The 19,549-nt window shown below is 40.1% G+C and overlaps 1 protein-coding gene across 3 annotated transcripts in view; it reads left to right on the forward strand.

The window, feature by feature from the left end:
• Positions 1 to 19,549, forward strand: part of pde4d (phosphodiesterase 4D, cAMP-specific) — a 316,846-nt gene that overhangs the window by 118,044 nt on the left and 179,253 nt on the right. For 2 of the 3 annotated variants that reach the window (XM_082555161.1, XM_082555162.1), the window contains exon 2: positions 14,141 to 14,239. The exons of the other annotated variant lie outside the window; for it this stretch is intronic. In XM_082555161.1, the coding sequence (XP_082411287.1) occupies positions 14,195 to 14,239 (45 nt within the window). In that variant the 5' untranslated portion in view covers positions 14,141 to 14,194. The remainder of the gene's footprint in view (positions 1 to 14,140; positions 14,240 to 19,549) is intronic. 3 annotated transcript variants of the gene reach the window in all.

Consider the following 19,549-nt stretch of genomic DNA (forward strand, 5'->3'; position numbering starts at 1 on the left):
GTAGGGGCCCAATCACCATTATTTCTGATATTACTCTAATGCTCCTTCTCAGTCTAGACCTCAATATAACAAAATCCACAAGGGCACTTAAAGTCTGCCACTTTTGTTTACTTGTATCTTGTTTGCTTGCTTTATGGCAATTTTGACCTGAAGCGTTGGAGTGTGCAGAAGACCAGCACTAACACTGCTTAAATTAAGGATCAAATCAAGAAATTACCAACTAAATGTAATATTTTATATTTTAAAAAGTTTTTCATTTGTACTACAGATAGAAAAAAAACCCCCCACAAGCCTAGGCACTCGGCAGAGCTGTGTTCATTCAGTTGGAATAAAAATTGCCTGTTAAAATATTGTGGGGCAGAAAAGGTGCAACACTAACACTGCAGAAATTCGCACGAGATAAAGCTACTGAGCCAAGAGAAATACCATGAAAAGCCTCAGGTGGAAATGCTTTAATGTGCTTTGACACATTTGTTTTTCCCCCTGAAGTGTGTATTCGTGCGTATGTGTGTGTGGAACAGTTTGTGTATCACACGTCTGATAAGAAGACTGTCGACTGTGATGTTTACAATAACCGACAATCCATTTAAAGGTTCTTCTAGTTAATTGTATGACTTAATAAAATAATTACATTAAAGTACAACAACTTGCAGTTCAAGTTTAAAATCAACTGTATGTGATTATGAAAGGCTACTTCCAAAATCTTTCTCATATTTAGCTTGCAGAATTTTACCCACGAGCTCTTGTGAAAGCATGGAGTTGTCAGGCTAGCCGGGTCATTACATGGAAAGAAACCAGCAGACGCGGGTTCGTGACCTTGCTTCATTTCTTTGTCCTGCTGGTCATCAGCGTGCATATCGAATCACATCTGATGAAAGAGATGCAAGTTGCAATAGAGCCCCACCACTGTGTGTCTGCTGCTTTTTACTGGCCTGGACCGACAGGAGTGACTCATCACCAGCTCTGCAGGGCCTTCTAATGCCTGGGGTCGATGATGTCAACAGGGCTAGTACCATGTGTTTAGGGGGGACATTGGATAGCAGACTTTGTCTTTGGGTATCACAGCTCAGGGAAAAACCACAAATATTTACAACTCTGCAATTTGATATTAGCGGAAATAGAAGAAAAACCTGTTCTAGAAGCAGCATATAGTGAATATATATCGCTGCTTCGTATTCAAAAGCATATTGTTTTGCAGCATGTCTTATAATATCATTAAGTTTTGTCATTTTAAAATTTATACAGAGTAGAAGGCAAGAAATAAATCTTGGTTCTCTGGGAGCCTCTGCTGGAAGTTTAAAGCAAAACACTTCTTCCATGCATCTGCAGTATAGGACGTATCCGACAATAAAATAGATAGAAATATATACACATTTATATGCAGAATCTGCAATGATTTTTTTTGCATAAATGTAATATTATACTATGCTGTTAATGACACTAAATCATTATCAGCCCAGCATAATTTCATATGTATATATTTTGGCCACCAGGGGTCAGCAAAGCAAGCCACAAACACAACATCAGCACTTAAAGTATACATCATGAAGTTTCTGGTAAACTGCAACTAACAAATGAAGACAAGGGGGCAGCAATGGAACAGCAAAGCTGCTTATCAGCAGAAAGTGTTTTATAGATGCACCAATGAAAACCAAAACAACACAAAACAAAACACAAAGACTGCTCAAATGCCTGACTGACCAAATGAGCCACAGGTGCAAAGTGGGAGTGGTCAGTTGTTCCAAAGGTTGTTTTTTTTTTTAGCTAAGGAGCTTTTAAGTTGGGTACAGAGAATCAGAAGAAGGCCCTGATCTGAGACCCTGAGAACCTGGCTTGGAGAATAGGGGTGGAGGAGTTTGATTATGTAGGTGGAGGCCTCAAAACTAAAAACCAAGGAGATGAAAGCATAGGAAAGCATCTCCAATTCACTTTTTAATACAGCAGTCCTGAGATCATCAATACCTTGTAAAGAGAGAAAAAACGAGTTCTACTGTATTATACTGTAATCTCCAGCTACATTTGTCTCAAATAGGATGAGATACATTTTATTTGATCCAAGTTTACAGCCTGCAAACACAATACAACATTTTGTAAATACAGTACAGGAAGATAATACTGTCATGTGGCAGTAGCACACAAGGGCTTTCTCTGTGCATTATTCCTGACAACAGCTGCCCTCTGAGGCTGTATGCGAGGCTGATGAAAACTGAACCAAGCAGTGAAAGTGCACAAAAGTGCACCGTTCAGTGACTGGTGCATTTATCAGAACATTCACTCACAAGTTTTGATAAAAGACCATTAAACCATTATCTGTAATTGCTGAGAGCAATGGGAAATTTTCTTTAAACAATTATTAAGTCATATACATGATATACTAATGGGGTACACCACTGGCTTTGTATTGTGCTTACATTAAGCTAATGGACCTGCGATAGGGAACACGTAAAAAAATAAGTCAAGCCAATAGACTCTAAGCTATCCCATTAGTTCCCAACAGTCTCCAAAATTGTTTGACTGTAGCTCTGCAGTTTTACTCAGCATTATCTTCCAATAGACACCACTTACCTGGTAATGGTCTCAGGCTTTAGAAAGCTCCCCTCTGAGACCCAGAACATTTTCTGCTCTTTTCACAAGAATTGCAGTGCAGTGGATAAACTGAACCTAATGAGCAAAATCCTGTATGAGGGGAGGAGGGGGATCAGCCCTCTGATTAGAGTGGTTTAATGAGACAATTAGTGCTGTATTAACTATGATAAATTGGAGAAGTTGCCAGAAGCGATAGGTTAGATATGAAAGGTCAAAGGGTTTGAAAACTGTCATGAATTCAAGGACTTCTTAAACTGAAGAGGTGGTCTTTGGTGAAAATGGAAGATTGACAGCAGCTGCAGCAGTTAAAACTGTAAAGTTATATAAATTTACAGCACATAACCTTCCACACTGTATATTCCAACTCATGGTTTATAAAAGTCTTTTAGGCAGTTTGTGAAATAAATGGACTACTAATGCTTATAATGCTTTTCTACTGTTTTAATAGAAAGAGCTTTCTTACTACAAACCAAGCACTTTCTTATGCACTTCTAGAGACTTTTACCCAAGCATTCCTGCACTCACATGGGTGCATCAGGGGTAACTCAGGGTTCAGTATCTTGCCCAAATAGTTACTTTTTTATTAAGTAACTATTTGGTGTAGTATGAATAGCAGTGGGGGAGGTCTGTATCAATAGAAAGAACCTGTAAAAAATCATGAACATGTAGTTCTAAGTTCAAAATCTATGCACTTCTTCACACTTTTTAAATCCTTTCACTGCGTTTGCTCTAATCAATGGACTCTTTTTTTATCGGTTTACTGGACACAAATCTTCCACCTTTAATTTTCAAGGTTTTCCATCCACATTTGAAATCTGGAGGGCGTGGTGGTGGTGGTGATTGCATCAGTAATGGAAAGGTTTAGCCATTGTTTAGAGTTTAGGAATTGGTTAGGGTGAGAAAAAATGATCGTTTGAGATAAAACACAACAGTTGTCACTTTTTTCATAGCCAGTGCGACATGTATGTGTGTGTCTGTCCATTAAATTATGGGTCTGCCTGTATACCTGCTATTAAACTACATTCATTTCAAAGTTGTGCAAAAACAAAACATATTTATTATTTTTTCATGACTATTTCATGCTTTGCTATAAAACCAGGTTGTATTTTAGTGCTTTAGGAAAGATCTCAGTGACTCTAAAGTTGGTCTTCAGATGATCTCGGAAATGTATTGTCTTTTTTTAAGCGTTCAACGATTTTTAAAAATATAACACCAATCAATTTTTTTTTTTTTTAGCGGTGAGCGATCCAATACGTGTGTCTGAATTGCCTAAAATTGAAGGAAATTCAATCAGATGGCACTTTGTTGTCACGGCGCAGCTGAATATCAAATTGTTTTCGAAATACTCCCACGTGTGACGACCTCAATTTCACTACACAACAAGAAAACAGTGTAGTGTCTGAGTCACGCCTGGGTCTGTCAGACAATAGGTGGAATATAAGACAATTATTTTTAAGGAGGCTTGAGGGGTGGTAGCCAATTTACATTTCAGGTAAAATGTTGTTGTATTTTCACGGTCGACTTGCTGTGGAATTGTTTCGAGCTGCCGCAAAGACTTCATCACTGTCAACAGAGCGCTGCAATAATGAATAGAGGAAATTTGTGCTGTTCTGCCAGATATGGCTTTATTACAGACGCTTTCCATTCGTCCGTGCTTGACAGTGAATTGGAGCTTTGCATAAGATAAAGTGTATATTTTTGAAGTAGAGAATAAGGACTGTCACAATCCCTCCTGAAGTGACAGCACACATCTATAATTTGTGTGTTGTGTTCCAAGGGCGCGTGTTTGTAAATCTACAGTGGCATGCCTTTGAGTATAAGTGAGTGTTTGTTTGTGTGTGTGTGCCCTTCAGTGGTTTGGTTAGCTGACGTATGTAATGAATGGCAGTAAATGGCTGCCCTTAGTATATAGGACAAGACAAGGTCAGGCAAATAAAGGCGTCGGCATCGCTGTTTCCTTACAAGTTCAGCCTCATCTTTTCTGCTTTTACTGTCATAACTAACAATCAGAGCACCACTTGGAGGAGCCACTGCCTTGTTTCAGCTTATGTTTTAGTCAGTGAGTGGGGAGACAGCTGCTTGCTGCTCAGCACTGAGAAGCCAGGTTTCTTCTTCTACTTCTTTTTAAAAAAAAATCAGTTTATTCCTCCGTGCGAGAGCTCATCTTACTTCAAAAGGGGTTGAACAGCGATCTTAAAGCAGCAATCAGTGACCAAAATCAAATGACTAAATCAACTGGATATTATTTGTTTTGCCATCTTCAGATAAGTGGAGGAGCTACATGAGGTGGGAAAAAAAAGCCCTCTTCTGTCAGTGGCTGAGAAATGAGACCCATAATTGGATGGCATGTGGGGAGCTTTTAGTGCGCATCAAACACATTTCCTTGCCTATTCACCCAGCAAACACTTTAATGTACCTCATAATGGTTTGTAATTTATTTTAATTTGAAGAGTCTAATATGAAGCTTTGCAACAGCTTTGACTGATTTGTTTACGGATTTGTCCCACTTCAGCGTTTCCCATCTAAGGTTGAATATTAATATTTTATATATGACTTCCCAGCGGCTTGTCGATAAAATATTAGCTTGACAAATTGTACAAAAAGACTGCCTAGACTGACTAATAGAGTCTAGGCAGATCAGCCTACAAAGAGAATAAAAGCGACTGGCTATTTCAACAAAAGCCGCAGTGTCTGCTCATCTCAGCTGATTGAACGGCTACAATAAAAGGCTGAGCTACTTTTGAGGGATTATTCAATAACCAGTTGTGAGCTCTCAACAAGAAAAAAAAAGACACATTTCAAACAGCAGTTAAAATTTAGAGCATATTAGACAGTCGTGACCTTCTACTACTGAGTTGGGTGTGGGGAGCGGGGCCATACAGTGCCTCATCGTATTTTTGCTCTCTCGCCTAATGTGATTATACAGGATAAACTCTCATTGCTCTCCTAAAGGTGGCAGGAAGTTAATTGAAAAAGCCAACAGAGGATGTATCAAAGGGACATGGGAAGAAATTGGCACCAGCAGAGGGCAGTTCTCATGTCTGGATTTGGGGATGTGTAAGTCTAATCGTGCCTTGTGTAACTAATGCTTGAGCTCAGACAGAAATCAGCCCCCTGTGGTCGCGGTGCAGGCACATGCTCTGCTGCGCTGATCCAGCACATGCACTCAGACACACAAGCAAGAAGGACCCTTTGTCTTCAAAACAAAAATAACAAAAGGATTTGTTTTAATGCACAAACTCTGGTGCTGCTGACTCGTATGTCTGTGAGAGATCAGTTAGACAAGTAAATTGTCGGGGAGGTGTTGCTGTTTCCGGAAGAGAGTGTGCCATTGTTATTATTATTTTTTTGACTCTTTATTTAGACTTTCTGTCAGGAGTGCAGGCATGCATGACCAATCCTTATAGCACAGTTCAGATAACTGTAATTATTGTCTGCACTTTTAATTGAGAATTTACATGCTGGTATTCTTCTCATCCACTTAGCATAGCTCCCAGCAGCGTGTTATAACAAGGTGAATAATAATAGCTGGCTGCAGGGCCGTTGCTAGCCATTTGGGTGCCCTAAGCACAAATGCTTTATGGTGCCCCCCCGCCACTGAAAAAAAAAAAAAAAAAAACATTAATACTTTTGAATTTCTCAGTGGAATTTGTTTAATTAAATAACAACAAACATGACAGTTAAACAAATAAATAAGGTTAAAGGAGGTTAAAAATACTGTTACAAATAAATACTGAAACAAAAATTGAACATTGGAACAAGAACAAAGAGCCTGGCAATAATGTGTAATTTTTTTTATAAAAAAATAATATATATAATATAATAGTATTATTATTAATATATTTACAAATAGTTTCACAATAGAATTTAAATAAGAAACTTAAATAAGAAAAATAAGAATTTGAACACAAAAGCCACATTCCTTAAGTAACTATGTTAAACATTTTTACAATTCGTTGTCAGAGTATGCCCTAGACTCTAGGGCATACTCTGACAACCAGAAAATGCAGGCGTGGTGTGCCTCTCTAGGGCCTAGAGAGGCACACGCCTGCATTTTCTGGTTGCAAAATCAGCTATAAGGTCATCATATGATAGCTTCTGAGCCACGTCACCATTGATGCTGATAACAGCCAGACCACTTAAACGTTCCTGCCCCATTGATGAACGCAGGTACGTTTTAATGAGTTTGAGCTTTGAAAAGCTTCGCTCAGCAGAGGCAACTGTGACAGGCAGGGTCAGTGCAATACGCAGAGCAATCCACAGATTGGGATATACCTCTTGAAGCTGATTGTCATGTAAAAATGACAGCATTTCCAAAGCAGACGTCTGTGGTGGCAGCTGAGGAAGGTTGATGATTTCCTGCATCATCTCAGGTCCATCAATGTCAGCTACTCCCTTATCTGTCAGTGTCTTCTGTACTTCAGTGCAGTGTTTTTTAAATCCTCCTTGGACATCCCATTCACTTTGCTGAAATCAAGCAGCACTCCATATTTCTCCTTCACTTGATTCATGGTCTCAAACCTCTCCTGTAGGGAGATTAAAGCAGAGTCCACAACACAATTGAAAAATGTGACCTCAAGCTTTTTAAGGGCATCATGGAGGGGCTCATCAACAGCTTCATATGCAAACTGCCTTTTTGTGCTCCTGAGCCTTTTCTCCTTCAACTGTGGTTCTATGTTCAGGGCCTCACAGAGTTCTTTGGCAGCTGACACAGCCTCATCAAACCCAGACTGTCTGTATTTAGAGAGGTTACTTTTGGCAGTGTCAATGAGCCTGACAGCAACATCGAGCTGCATGGAGCTGGACTGTAGTAACTTGTTCACCTGGTTTGTGATTGTAAGAAGTTCACACCACACGATGGAGCAAATCAAAAATCGAAATGAGGCTACTTCCTCAGCAAGCACTTGAGCCTCCACCTTTGCGACTGCATCACTTACAGCTTCTCTGGCCTCCAGGAGAGCATCCCTCACTTCTTTTGTCTGACTCCGGACAGCAGTTACACTTTGAAGCCTGCTTTCCCATCTAACGTCACTCCAAGATTTAAGTGTCAATTTCACATGTTTTGTTAAAATGGCCCATCGCTGGGTGGCACTGGAAAAGAAATTGAACAACTTCTGCAAATACCCAAAGTAGCCAGTTGCATCTGGAGAGGACTTGGCAGCATCAGCTATGACCAGATTCATCGTGTGAGCTCCACAAGGCACAAACAATGCTCTCGGGTTTAATTGTAGCAGTCTGGCCTGAACACCTTGCTTCTTCCCCTTCATGTTGGCCCCATTGTCATAGGCCTGTCCTCGACAGTTTTCAAATGGAATGCCAAGCTCCTTCAACTTGTCAAGGACAACATTGGACAGGTTAAGGCCAGTTGTTTGCTCCACATTTATATAGCCAAGAAAGTATTCTTTAATATCTGGTTGTGCTTGGAAACAAACAATGCGTACTATGACTGACATTTGTTCAGTGTGACTCACATCTGGAGTACAGTCAAGAATGATGGAGAAGTATTTTGCCAACTGGATTTGCTTCACAATGGCGCGGAATGTTTCTGAAGAGATAATCTGAATTAGTTCGTTCTGTGTCTCAGGGCTGAGGTAATGTGTGTGGGAACCTTCATCTTTTATGTTGGCCAAGTGATTTGCCATTACAAGGTCATATGTTGCCATAAGCTCTACTTCCTTCAAGAAGTTGCCATTGTCCGGCTCATAAAGACAGTCAGAAGAGCCCCTAAAAGACAAATTTCTGGAAGCCAGTGAGAGAGTTATTGAGAGTAATCGTTTGAGAATCTCTCGCCACTTTTTCCTTTCTGCCTCTAGTAAGGTCAACTCCTGTTGATCTATTGCCATGCTTTTCTTTAGCCGTGTGTCCAGTTCTCTCCACTTAAGCATGCACTGTATGTGGTCTTGGCTACACTCATGACCCCTCAAACGGATGTTGATGTTCGACCAGTCACTGAAGCCCTCTGTACTCAGCTTTATATCCTTCACACTGAAAAGCTTACATGCAAAGCAGAACACAGCATTGTTCTGCGGTGAGTACACTAACCAGCTCCGGTGAACCTTTTCTCCATTGGGAAGAATTTTGAACTTAAGGCTAGTGTGAAATGCTCTTCCATCAGGCCCCTTTGGAAAATTTAAATCAGAGCTGACATTAAAAGGACCTCTCCGCACAATTTCAACACGATCAGCATCTACAATGTGAGCTGGCCAAAGAGCAGGATCGGTTGAAGGGGGCACACATGTCTCCACAGTGTCACTTTCTGATAGTCTCTCAGTGACAGGACTCTCAGTGGTACTTGTGTATGGAACTGTACCTGAACTGGTGGTTGATGGTTCTTGTTCTTCTTGGCTAGGGATTGTTGCAGGGTCTACAATGGCTGGTGGTTGATGTCCAGGGATGGCACTACTACTGGATGGTTCATCCTGTCCTTGAGATCCTCCTTGAACATATTTAAGCATTGACCCTGCATACAAGAGAAAATATTCAGGGATTTTACAGAAATACAATTTTGAATCTACAGTAGGCCTACGAAAGAATGCATTATAAGACTAATAAATTAAGTAAGTCACTGGTACATTTAAAAATTACTAACTATATTTTACATGTATAGATTTTCATAATGGCAAATGGCAATATAAACATGCTGTACATAATTTGATATAAATGCGCAAGTAGGAAATCTATATTACTGGAAGATATAGGTTTCATATTACAGTTTCACCAACAGATGTCGCCCTTGATCTATGAACCTAAAGAAAGACGAGAACTATTTATGTGTTCAGACGTCAATGGCATAAATAAGATATGCGTCTTTATAGATATCCTGAAATGCAGCAACATACAAAGTAATCTTGTCTAATCTGATAATAATACTTGACTGCATCACTGACCTATCCCAAAGTTAAGGTTAATCAGTAGCATGCATGACGTTAGCCAGCTAGCAACCTGAGGAGGGAAATGCTAGTCTCACGAATCACGATAACGTTAGCAATCGTGAGTCACGATTGCTAACGTTATCTGAAAACCGTCAATTGAGTGACCATGATGAGTTGCTTTTAGTAGTCCATTCTATATTCATATCCACAACGTAAACAAACTACCCAACATCAATCATTTGCAACATTTGTTAACACAGTATGAACACTGCTAACAGGAGCTATCACAGAGTTGACGGACATGAGCGTGCAAGCAAGGGCTACAATAATGAACTTTTTTTATTATTATTATTTAAACATTGCCTTACCGGCAAGCGACGCCTGAGTTTCATCACGCTTCCTCTTCTTCTTTCTTTTCTCCGCTCCCGACTCCTGTTGCCGTTTCGAGGCCATGTTCAAACAGGTGTTTACCAATTATAGAACAGACCACTGGGAGTGGGGGGGCACCAGGAGGAGACTGGAGACAGGGCACAAAGCAGATTCACCCCTTTTCTCGGGAAAATTGTTTTATGTTGCTTTTGTATTGTTTAACCATATTAATGCATATGATATTTATAGTATTAATATGGTTTACTTTTTTTTTTTTACGACCCTGATTTTTTTGGTGCCCTACCGGCCATTTGGTGCCCTACGCAGTGTGCGTTATGTGCGTTTGCGGAGCTACGGCACTGGCTGGCTGAGATGTAGAGTGCGATGCCGTTTATCCTTCTATTTCTCTCTCTGTGTATTTGTAGCTGAGCCATGTCTCCTGTTGATTCCGTTTTTGTTAAATTAGCCCAGTGCTTTCAAGGCTGAAATTCTTCTGATTATTTTGAGGAATCATCAGATTTGGGCTCCCGGCCAGGACCAGAGAGACTTCGAGAGATGGCGAGGGAAGAGAAGTCTGCTTCATTCTCCTTAAGAGCTTCTTCCCCTTAAAAGCCAAAACAGTGTGGCTGTTTTCAACTTCTGTGTGCGTGTGTGTGTTGTCATGACAAAATAAATACTTTGAAAGATGTACAGATGTCATGTATTTGTGCACATATTTTTTTATGATTACTGGATGGATGGATTGGCTGACTCATGAGCGCTGCACAATGTCCATATTGCACATGATACAACCTCTCGTGTTTATACAACTTCAGCAGCAAGGTGGGCTTAACCTTGTGAGAAAGCTCTACAGAAATCCAAGTTAAAAATCCCAAATTCACCTCAACTAATCTTGTAGCTATCTATTTCAACATTAAAGCCCCTTCCAAGAAGTCCAGAATTCCCTTGTATGAACATAATTCTAGTGTACATATTTCATGCACACGTTGCTCAAGAGCTGTCGACTGTATTGAACATGATGCAGCCACTGCTTGCTAGGGAGTTGTGTATTGCCCAACTGCTTGGAGGTGGTTCCTGGGATGTTACTGGTTGTCACTGGGTGAAATTGGTTGCAAACTACGCCCTGCACCCAAATCCTCCTACTAATTCCTTTGGTTGCTAGCAGATGGCTACAGTTTCTTGTATTTTCTTACCACTGCAAAAAATTCTCTCACTGTAAAAAATTCTCTCAAAAGTCTCTGACAAGTTCAAATCTCAGCGTCCTTGACCTCAAGGTCAAGGTAAGAGGTCAAGTTTTCTGAAAATGTTATGAATGAAATAACTCAAGAACAAAGCAAAGTGGGATTTTGAAATTGATAGCATAGGTGTGTCTGAGGGGGGGCACTGGTGGTTCCCAGTATATTTTATATTTGTCTGCAAACACTTGCTAACTATTAGACGAGTGGCAGTAATACTTGAAAACGTGACTTCAAAGTAAAAGTTGAGTCTTTTGAAACTTGTTGAGTCAAAACCTTTACTTTGAAGGCACACCTTCCTCATGTCCACGTCGTTTTGGACTTTTCACTGTAACAAAACAATGTTTGTAGACACGTCTGTCACTTCCATTCAAACTGTGATTACAGCAATATACTAACTATCAAAGCAGTCACAAGGAGGTTTTTGGGGGCGGGGTGAGGAGTACATGTTTTACCATAGGTAGTTAATGACCAGGGTGTTGATGACCAGCCCGAAGCCCTGTATGACTGGCACTGTAGCCACTCACAACCTGTCAGCGAATACACATTTTCCCCTCACAACTGGTGGTTGCAAGACCGATTTCTAAGCCTCTGTTGCTGTGACTCTGCAGATGCATTTAGCTAAGCAAGCTAGCTGGCAATGACTCCATTAAAATCCATTAAAAAACAAACAAACAAAACCCCAAACAAGTTTCTCCACTCAATCTCCATAAACCAATGGATGATGTCACTGTTGCTATCTCCATTTTTAAATGCAGGCCCACTTTACATTCTTGCCACACACTCTTTTACATTTGTTATATGAAGTATTTTTTTATGGTGTGTAAGCACAAAAATAACACAGCTGGTGTGTGTTTGTGCAATAATGGGAAAATCTGGTCCTGGAGAAACCTGCTGTTGCGGTGACTACCTCAAAGGCCATTTTGAGCTCTTTGGCAGGTATTTATATGTCTGTCTGTGGATGGGTTTTGTCAGATGATGGTATCTCGACTCTTCAGGTTACAATTATGAAACTTTACAGAATGTTTTTACCAATTTGTCTGTCAGAGTTTTTCCAGCATTGTCAGTCTGGTAGCATTGAGCTGCACTGACTGATAAATAGCTGCATAGTGTTGCCAAACTGCAACATAACCAAATTCAAAATAATTGACAGGGTTTTCCAGACGGGCACTGGTAGAACATGCAGACAGCATAATCACAGGCCCTTGCATTGTCACGAAAGAGGTGACTGTAGAGGAAAAGTAAAATAAGAGATTCAAACAAATATTTATTTGCATCTTTGTTGTTTATTCATTCATGGCACTTTAAAACTAAAGCTAAATCAGAAAACACTGAAGCAAAACAGTTGAAATGCATGACCTGTAGTAAATGTGGGGAAGTGTATGGGTTCATAACAGTTAACAAATGAACAAATAGTTGATCATGAGCGTTCGGCATAGGTCAAGGCTGTGGTTTGCCCTGAGGTTGTGTTGTGCTCTGCATGCACTATAATCTGCCTTGTGTGCCTTACATTACATTGTTGTGTGTTTGTTACATTGTTTGAATGCAACTTGTCTGTGAAAATGTCTGAGTATTATCATTGTGTGTAAATTTTAGGTGCCTGTGCATGCTTAGTGAAGAGCATGTTTACCCTATGTTCATGATGATGATGAGTACTAAGATTTGGACTAACATAAAAAGCAATACTTTCTCTTCTCTTCTCTTCTCTTCTCTTCTCTTCTCTTCTCTTCTCTTCTCTTCTCTTCTCTTCTCTTCTCTTCAGAGACTAATCAATAAAGTCTGTCCAGCCCTTCAGTTTTTCTGTCTGTGGTGATTAATTGACCATCCTGTCACTCCACATGTTTTTAGTGGACATGCACCTGGTCTGACAGACCAGACAGAAGGATAATGTCTGACCTTTTTGGCTGATCTCTCACTTAGAGTACATCCAGTGTTTCTGCTGAGTCCTGTCAGGCAGGCAGGGACAGAATGGAGTTGCTGTTGTACCTGGGCTCGTGGGCCATGGAAACAAAGGATTATATAGTAAATAAGAAGTGATGTGAAGGTATATAGGTTGCTTTATATGGCTGATAAAAATTCATTGCTTGGCTGGGTACCACTCATGCGGAACACAGACGGAAGAAGTTGCTGTTGGAGAAATCCACATATGGATTCGCACTAGCCTTGACAGAAATATAGGCAGAACCGCAGGAGAGAGTGAAATGAGGAATTCTGAATTGTCTGATTACTTTCTTGATGCTTCTCGCAGGTGCATAAAAACAAGAGATGACAAGAATGCTAACACTCAAATAGACTATTTATCTATGCAGCAAACAGACCATACCAATTAGATTATTCATTTCTTTGAAGCTACACCGGATTTTGTGCATGTGTCAAAACACTTTAGGCTCTGGGAATGGTTCTGGACATCCATTTAAACACAGTTGGTCCTATCTGTGTGTGTGTGTGTGTGTGTGTGTGTGTGTGTGTGTGTGTGTGTGTGTGTGTGTGTGTGTGTGTGTGGCAGAGAGAGAAAGAAAGTGAAGAAGAGAGAGAATGAGACAGGTGTAGGCTCTGGGTTATTAGGCCAGGTAAGCAGAAAAGGGTTGTGCAACTCTGGCTGATAATTCACTGACCTTTACATTTTACACTCTAATGCATCCTATTAGGCCAGTGGATCCCAGCATGCCTCCTTTCTTACCAACACACTCGGGGCATTATGTTCCCCATTTACCACGCACGCACACATACATGCACATGTATACACATGTGCATGTTGTCTGGGAGATCAAAGCTTTCATATTCTGAAACCACAAAGCTGCCAGGAGGTGGAAGAGCCTCAGCCTGTCAAATTACTGCTTTCTTACCTGAAAATAATAAGTAGTACATTTTAGAAACTCCACACTCAGCGTATAAATTCTTTAAATATTTATCTGTTTTTTTCCATTTGGTTTAATCTTCACAAAGAACAAGCAGAACTTTGGATTTTTTTATACCACTTTACATCACCAGTTTGATAATGACATTAGGTTAATACAAATGTGTGAAATGGGTACAAATAATACTTATATCTTTTTTTATTTCTTTTTGTTTTGTTAGCCCACTTTTTGATTAACTCTGACTGACTGAGCCCTGCCAGAGGTGGCCCGCACCATGCAAAAGGATGACCGGTCTGGGGACGACAGCCAGCGAGACAGCGTGAGTGAACACCAGCTTTGCAATTTTTGCAGCTTTATTGATTTTTTTCCTTTTTACATGCATTTACATCTCAGTATTCTCTGTTTTCTCTCTTCATAAGCCAAAAAGATTCTGTTGTACAAGTTCAGTGTCTTGAAATACATTTTTAATCTTTGTTTTAAATCCATTTCTTGGTCTATAATTCTTATTTCTTTGAAAAGCCAAACGTGTTCAGGAAGTCGTTTTTGGTTAATGGAGGGATTTGTAATTTGTGCACTTGTACACCACAGAATTTGTTTAATTTCACTGCCACAGTGTATGCACAGCCTAGCCATCGCTAAAGTTGACCAAGGCTGGGCTATTGGGATTTTGAATGTTGGTATATGTGTCGGAGTTGTTGCTGCAGGTTTGCATCCATGCGAGCACCAACTCTGCTTGTTCTTGGTGCAGATCTGACTGGACAGAGGTATCAAGGTGCTCGAGCCTGTACTTTTGCTATTCTCACAGCAGCACACTGCCCTGCAGCTGTTTCAGCAGGACACTGCACGCCCACACACTGCCAGATCCTTGCTGGATGAGAAGCATAATCAGAGACTTCTTTAGCCAGCATTTAGTCCTGATATGTCCACTATGTTCTGAGCATGCCTAGAACATAGTGGGTCAACATGTTTATCCGAGGCAGCTACTACCATTGCACAGTCACACTCGTTCAGGAACAGAGAGCAATTCAACAACACATCTGGACATGTGTAGAGTCCATGCTCAAATGGGTAACTGCTTGGCTCACATTGAGAGGAAGACATACCTCAAATTAAATGTACTAAATATGTACATTTTATAGGGTTGGTCTGTGAAATCTAGTGAAAAACAAACAAACTTGTGATTTAAAAAAAATAAGAGGTCTCTTTTTGTAAGGGTTAGGAAGATAGTGCATTTTATTTTTTATTTTTGAAAACATCTTAGTCTTCATAATGTGTTAATAAAACACAAATTCCCTTGCATGCCCAGACGAAAATGGCATTTCAATGTTTGCTATAAACCTGCAATATGAGCATGATTTCTTTTAAATGAACCTCATATAAAATGTAGTCCAGCCTCAAAGATCTCCATATGTACACCTTTGCCTTCATGTATGTTAACATTAGCTTTATAAATGGCAGAGTCAATGTTTTTCCTACACAAATTAAATCTTTTTGTTCATCACTCTGTGATTAAAGCCCAGTGGTTTCTTTTAGATGATGATAAAGAGCTTGGGTTACTGGGACTGTTATACGTAAGAAGCTGTGCTGTTGACTGACAAATGTTTTTCACCTCGGCAATCATGTTTTTAGGGTTTAATTAGTCATGCAGTCATCATCATCAGTGACTAATTTAATTTTAATTTTCCTCGATGATTATTTTCATTCCAGAGTAATTGGTTGGTTCATTGAATGTAAAAAAAAAAAAACTTTTCAAGAGCCTGACCTGATGTGACATTTCTCGTTATCCATTACAAAGCAAAGACACACTGTGAGATTCTCTCACTTAGCATGAGAAAGCAAATTTTCACAAGAGAATATTAATTTAGATTCTGTTTGCAAATTGTTCCTTAAAATGGTTTCAAACCAGTTTTCTGAATATTTGCCAATTATTTTTCCCTCGGTCAACTAACTGATAATCAACTGATTAGTTTTGCACTACAAATACAACACAACTAACAAGCTTACGGCAGACTGGATATAAAACATATTAGTGGTCTTGAGCAATAGTTCTCCAGGCTTGGTAAAGGTCATCCAAAGATTGTCTTTGGACATCAGATGCTTTTTCACATTTGCTTTTTTTTCAGTCCACTCCTTGAACCAGACCATTTTCAGGGTAATGTGATCTTTTTTTTTGTTAAGCCATTTACCAACCTATGAATCATAAAAAGGCACCTAACAACACAAAAGATGCCGACCTATAAAGTTATCTACAGCAGATGTACAGTATCTGAAAGTCATGCTGTGAAAAGATCCAGCGAAGACCTGACCAGTCACTGAAGCCTCATCAGAAATGGTCTCAGTGGAAGGGTGCTGTGAAGAAGCCATTCCTAAATATGGAGAATAGGGAGAAATAGGGAGGTGATGTATGCCAAATGACACAAGCACTGAACAGAAAATCAGTGGCAACAGATTTTAGGAAATGACGAATCCAAAGTTGGAATTTTGGTTCAAATCACTGTCAGTGTTGTGCAGACGAGCTCTGGAGAGAGGTGCAGTATTAAGTGTCTACAGCCATCATCTTGGACATGAGTTGGGACTGTGTTTCAGCCAGTGTTGTTGTCAAAATTAATGGCATCATGAACATGAACTATAGAGTGAGATTTTAAACCATCATTAAATACCATCATTTTGCATCATGACAGTGATCCCGAACACATTACCAATGCAGTAAAAAACACACAGTGCAACACTATCAGTCATGATTGGCTTCCCCAGAGCTCAGACCTCAACATTATTGAAGCGGGGATCATCTTGACAGAGAATGGAACAAAAGGAAGCCAACATCCAAAGAAGAGCTTTGAATCCCCATCATGAAGCCTACAAAACTATTCCTGAAGACTACTTAAAGAAATCCCTAGAAAGCTTGCCTGTGATAAAGAAAAAAGGTGGTCATACCAGATATTGCTTTTTAGAATGATACAAACTCTGCTTTTGTCTTTTATGCTGCATTTCCATTTATGTTTGCCCGTTTGCAAATGATGGGTGGCTCAAGACTTTTGCACAATACTATATATGCACACATCATTTGTATTCATTAAGAGAAACCAGCAAATAAGACATAAGCAAATCTATTCATACCTAATGTTTACCGAGGTCATCAAGTGGACAAATGAGCTGCAAGGTCATTTTCCAATAGGCTTTCATACAATCTGACCTCTCTTTGCAACCACAGGAGTCGCCCTCTGCTGGCCATTACAGAGACTGCAGCTTTTATGATTTTTTTTTTGCTTTTCAGACGGAAAAGCTAGGCCCATCTTTTACATACAGCCAGCGAAGCTAACTCATAGCTGTATGCTCTTTGAGCATACATTAAATCCTTATTGGCTGTCATGTATGCTCAGACAGCATGAATGACTTCATTTCTTATTTAGACATCCTGAAGTATTTATACTTTACAGCACAAACTCCACACATTTCAAAACTGGAATTTTTATTTCAGTGCATACCTCCTTCATCACGCATCCCCCACGACAGCTACACTACCACCTAAACAGAATATGTCTGTGCTCTCACATAATGTTCCCTGAGCTATGTGCAAGCTGCCCATCACTGACCGCTGTCCATCTGGATTTTTAACTGGCAGCTTTCTGGTAATCCTGAAAAACAAGAGAGGTCAGAGATCAGAGATCCCATATAGCAGGAGAAATAAGAGGGTAGATAGTATTGCATAGCAGCAAACAGTAGCAGGATTACCTGCATATGTATTAATGAAACATGCAATCATATAGTTGATAAACTGGCTCATCCTTAAAAATCACAGAGACCTGTGACACTTGTTTTAGTAACAAATTATTTTCTATTTCTATTTTCTATTCATTTTTTGAATCAGTCTGAAGATGTTTCTCTGAATTTGTTCTCTTATTGCTGTGTTTGAAAATAAGAAAGAAAAACTACTGATGCTATATATCCAGTCATACACTTGAACTTGGGTTGAGCTTCAAATGTTGGGCCACGTCTTGGCTCTTTGAAACATCAGAGAGGAAAATAAAAACGGAAAATTTCTCTTCACAAAACACTGTAGTGGGATTATTAGCCAAAATATAAATGACAGATTTCAGCTGAGTAAAAAAATGATACTTTCATTCCTGTTGTAAATCTGCCACATGGTTTTCATTTCTGTGTGAATCATAGTGAAAGATTAGATAGAAATGTCAAAATGGCTATTACAGCCTGGCGCTTATAGGTTCCCACACATTTCCAATCTGTCTTGGTGTGTATTATTATCTACCTTACAGTTCCAACGACATGATGTGGGCTGCGAATGCATGTAAATACAGCTTTCTGCACTAAACTGTGGATTTTAGTCTGCAAACTGCAAGCTTTACTTCACTTGAAGGTCAGTGAGCTCTGATGAGCTCCCTGCATCTCCTTTTGGGAGATCTAAGGTCAAAGGTCATCATGTTAACAACATCCAAAGGAACAGCTGCCTGCAAGATAGATCGCTCAAACTGATTCATAATATTGTATTGAATCAAGGAAAGCACATTATTTAAAAGGGTTCCTGGAAAAACTGATAATGACAAGAGCAAATGACCTTTGAAATGGAATAAAATAACACTACTAATGGGACAAAAACTGGCTGATGAGTCACATTTGGTGTCTCTTGTGGGGCTTTAAAACTGCGCTTTACTAAAAACAAAAACATGTCCAGGGGAAATATGATTAAATAATTTTTTTTCTCCCTTTGTTATTAGTCAGAAACTACTCCAACGTTATTGTGGTGATTAAATAACCTGTGTGAGATACGTGCAAGATTTCTAAGTAGAAGCAAGGGACACGGCGAGATGAGCAAGAGTTCATGTCACATGTGCACGTGATTGATGTCTTCATCAACTGAGACAGAGCGAAGAGAGCAGACCACTGGGTTAGAGACGAGAGAGAGACCGTTGGGAGACGTATAGGTGGGACGTGAAGAGAGGACAGGTAATTAGAGGGGAGAGGTGGGAGGTGAGGTGAAGACAAGAAGCGGGTGTTAAAAACAAACAGAAGCAGAGATGCTTCCTCATCATCCTGAGGGGCATATTGAGGTAGAGCAGGGACACAGGCTGCGCTGATGAATACGTTTTGCAAGGCTCTCGGGGGCTGTCCAATCAGGTGGCGCCATTGATGAATAGTCATGAGTCACCTTATCAGCATCACCATGGTTACGCAGATGTGACTGTGGCCCTGTGAATGTGATGAGGGAATAGAAATGGGCCAAACGCTGCTCCCGTCTCCTTCCCGCGCACATCTCGATCACCAATTAGAGCCCAGCAGGGGAGCTTCCAGGCCATGTGCTTGTATCGAGGACAAGGTAAACAGGTTTGCAGTGAGGTGAACAGACAAAGGGGCGCGGTGAAGGTAACGGTTAGAAATTTAATGTGTCTGGAAGAGTGGTAACAGGGGAGGGGAGGTACATTTCAATTCAAGCCTAAATCATTTGATGATTTTAAAAAATCACATTAAAGCCAGTTGTCACACAGCGCGTACAGGTGAGAGCTGGCAGGACGAGCAGAGGGGAAGTGGATGACACGATGTTTAATGAAAAGAGCTGGGAAATTAAATTGAACAGGATCAGAGGAGGAGAAGCGGAAAAGTGACTGAAGGATGA

This window comes from Aulonocara stuartgranti, assembly GCF_965226115.1.
Source record: "Aulonocara stuartgranti genome assembly, chromosome: 12".
Taxonomy (NCBI): Eukaryota; Metazoa; Chordata; class Actinopteri; order Cichliformes; family Cichlidae; genus Aulonocara; species Aulonocara stuartgranti.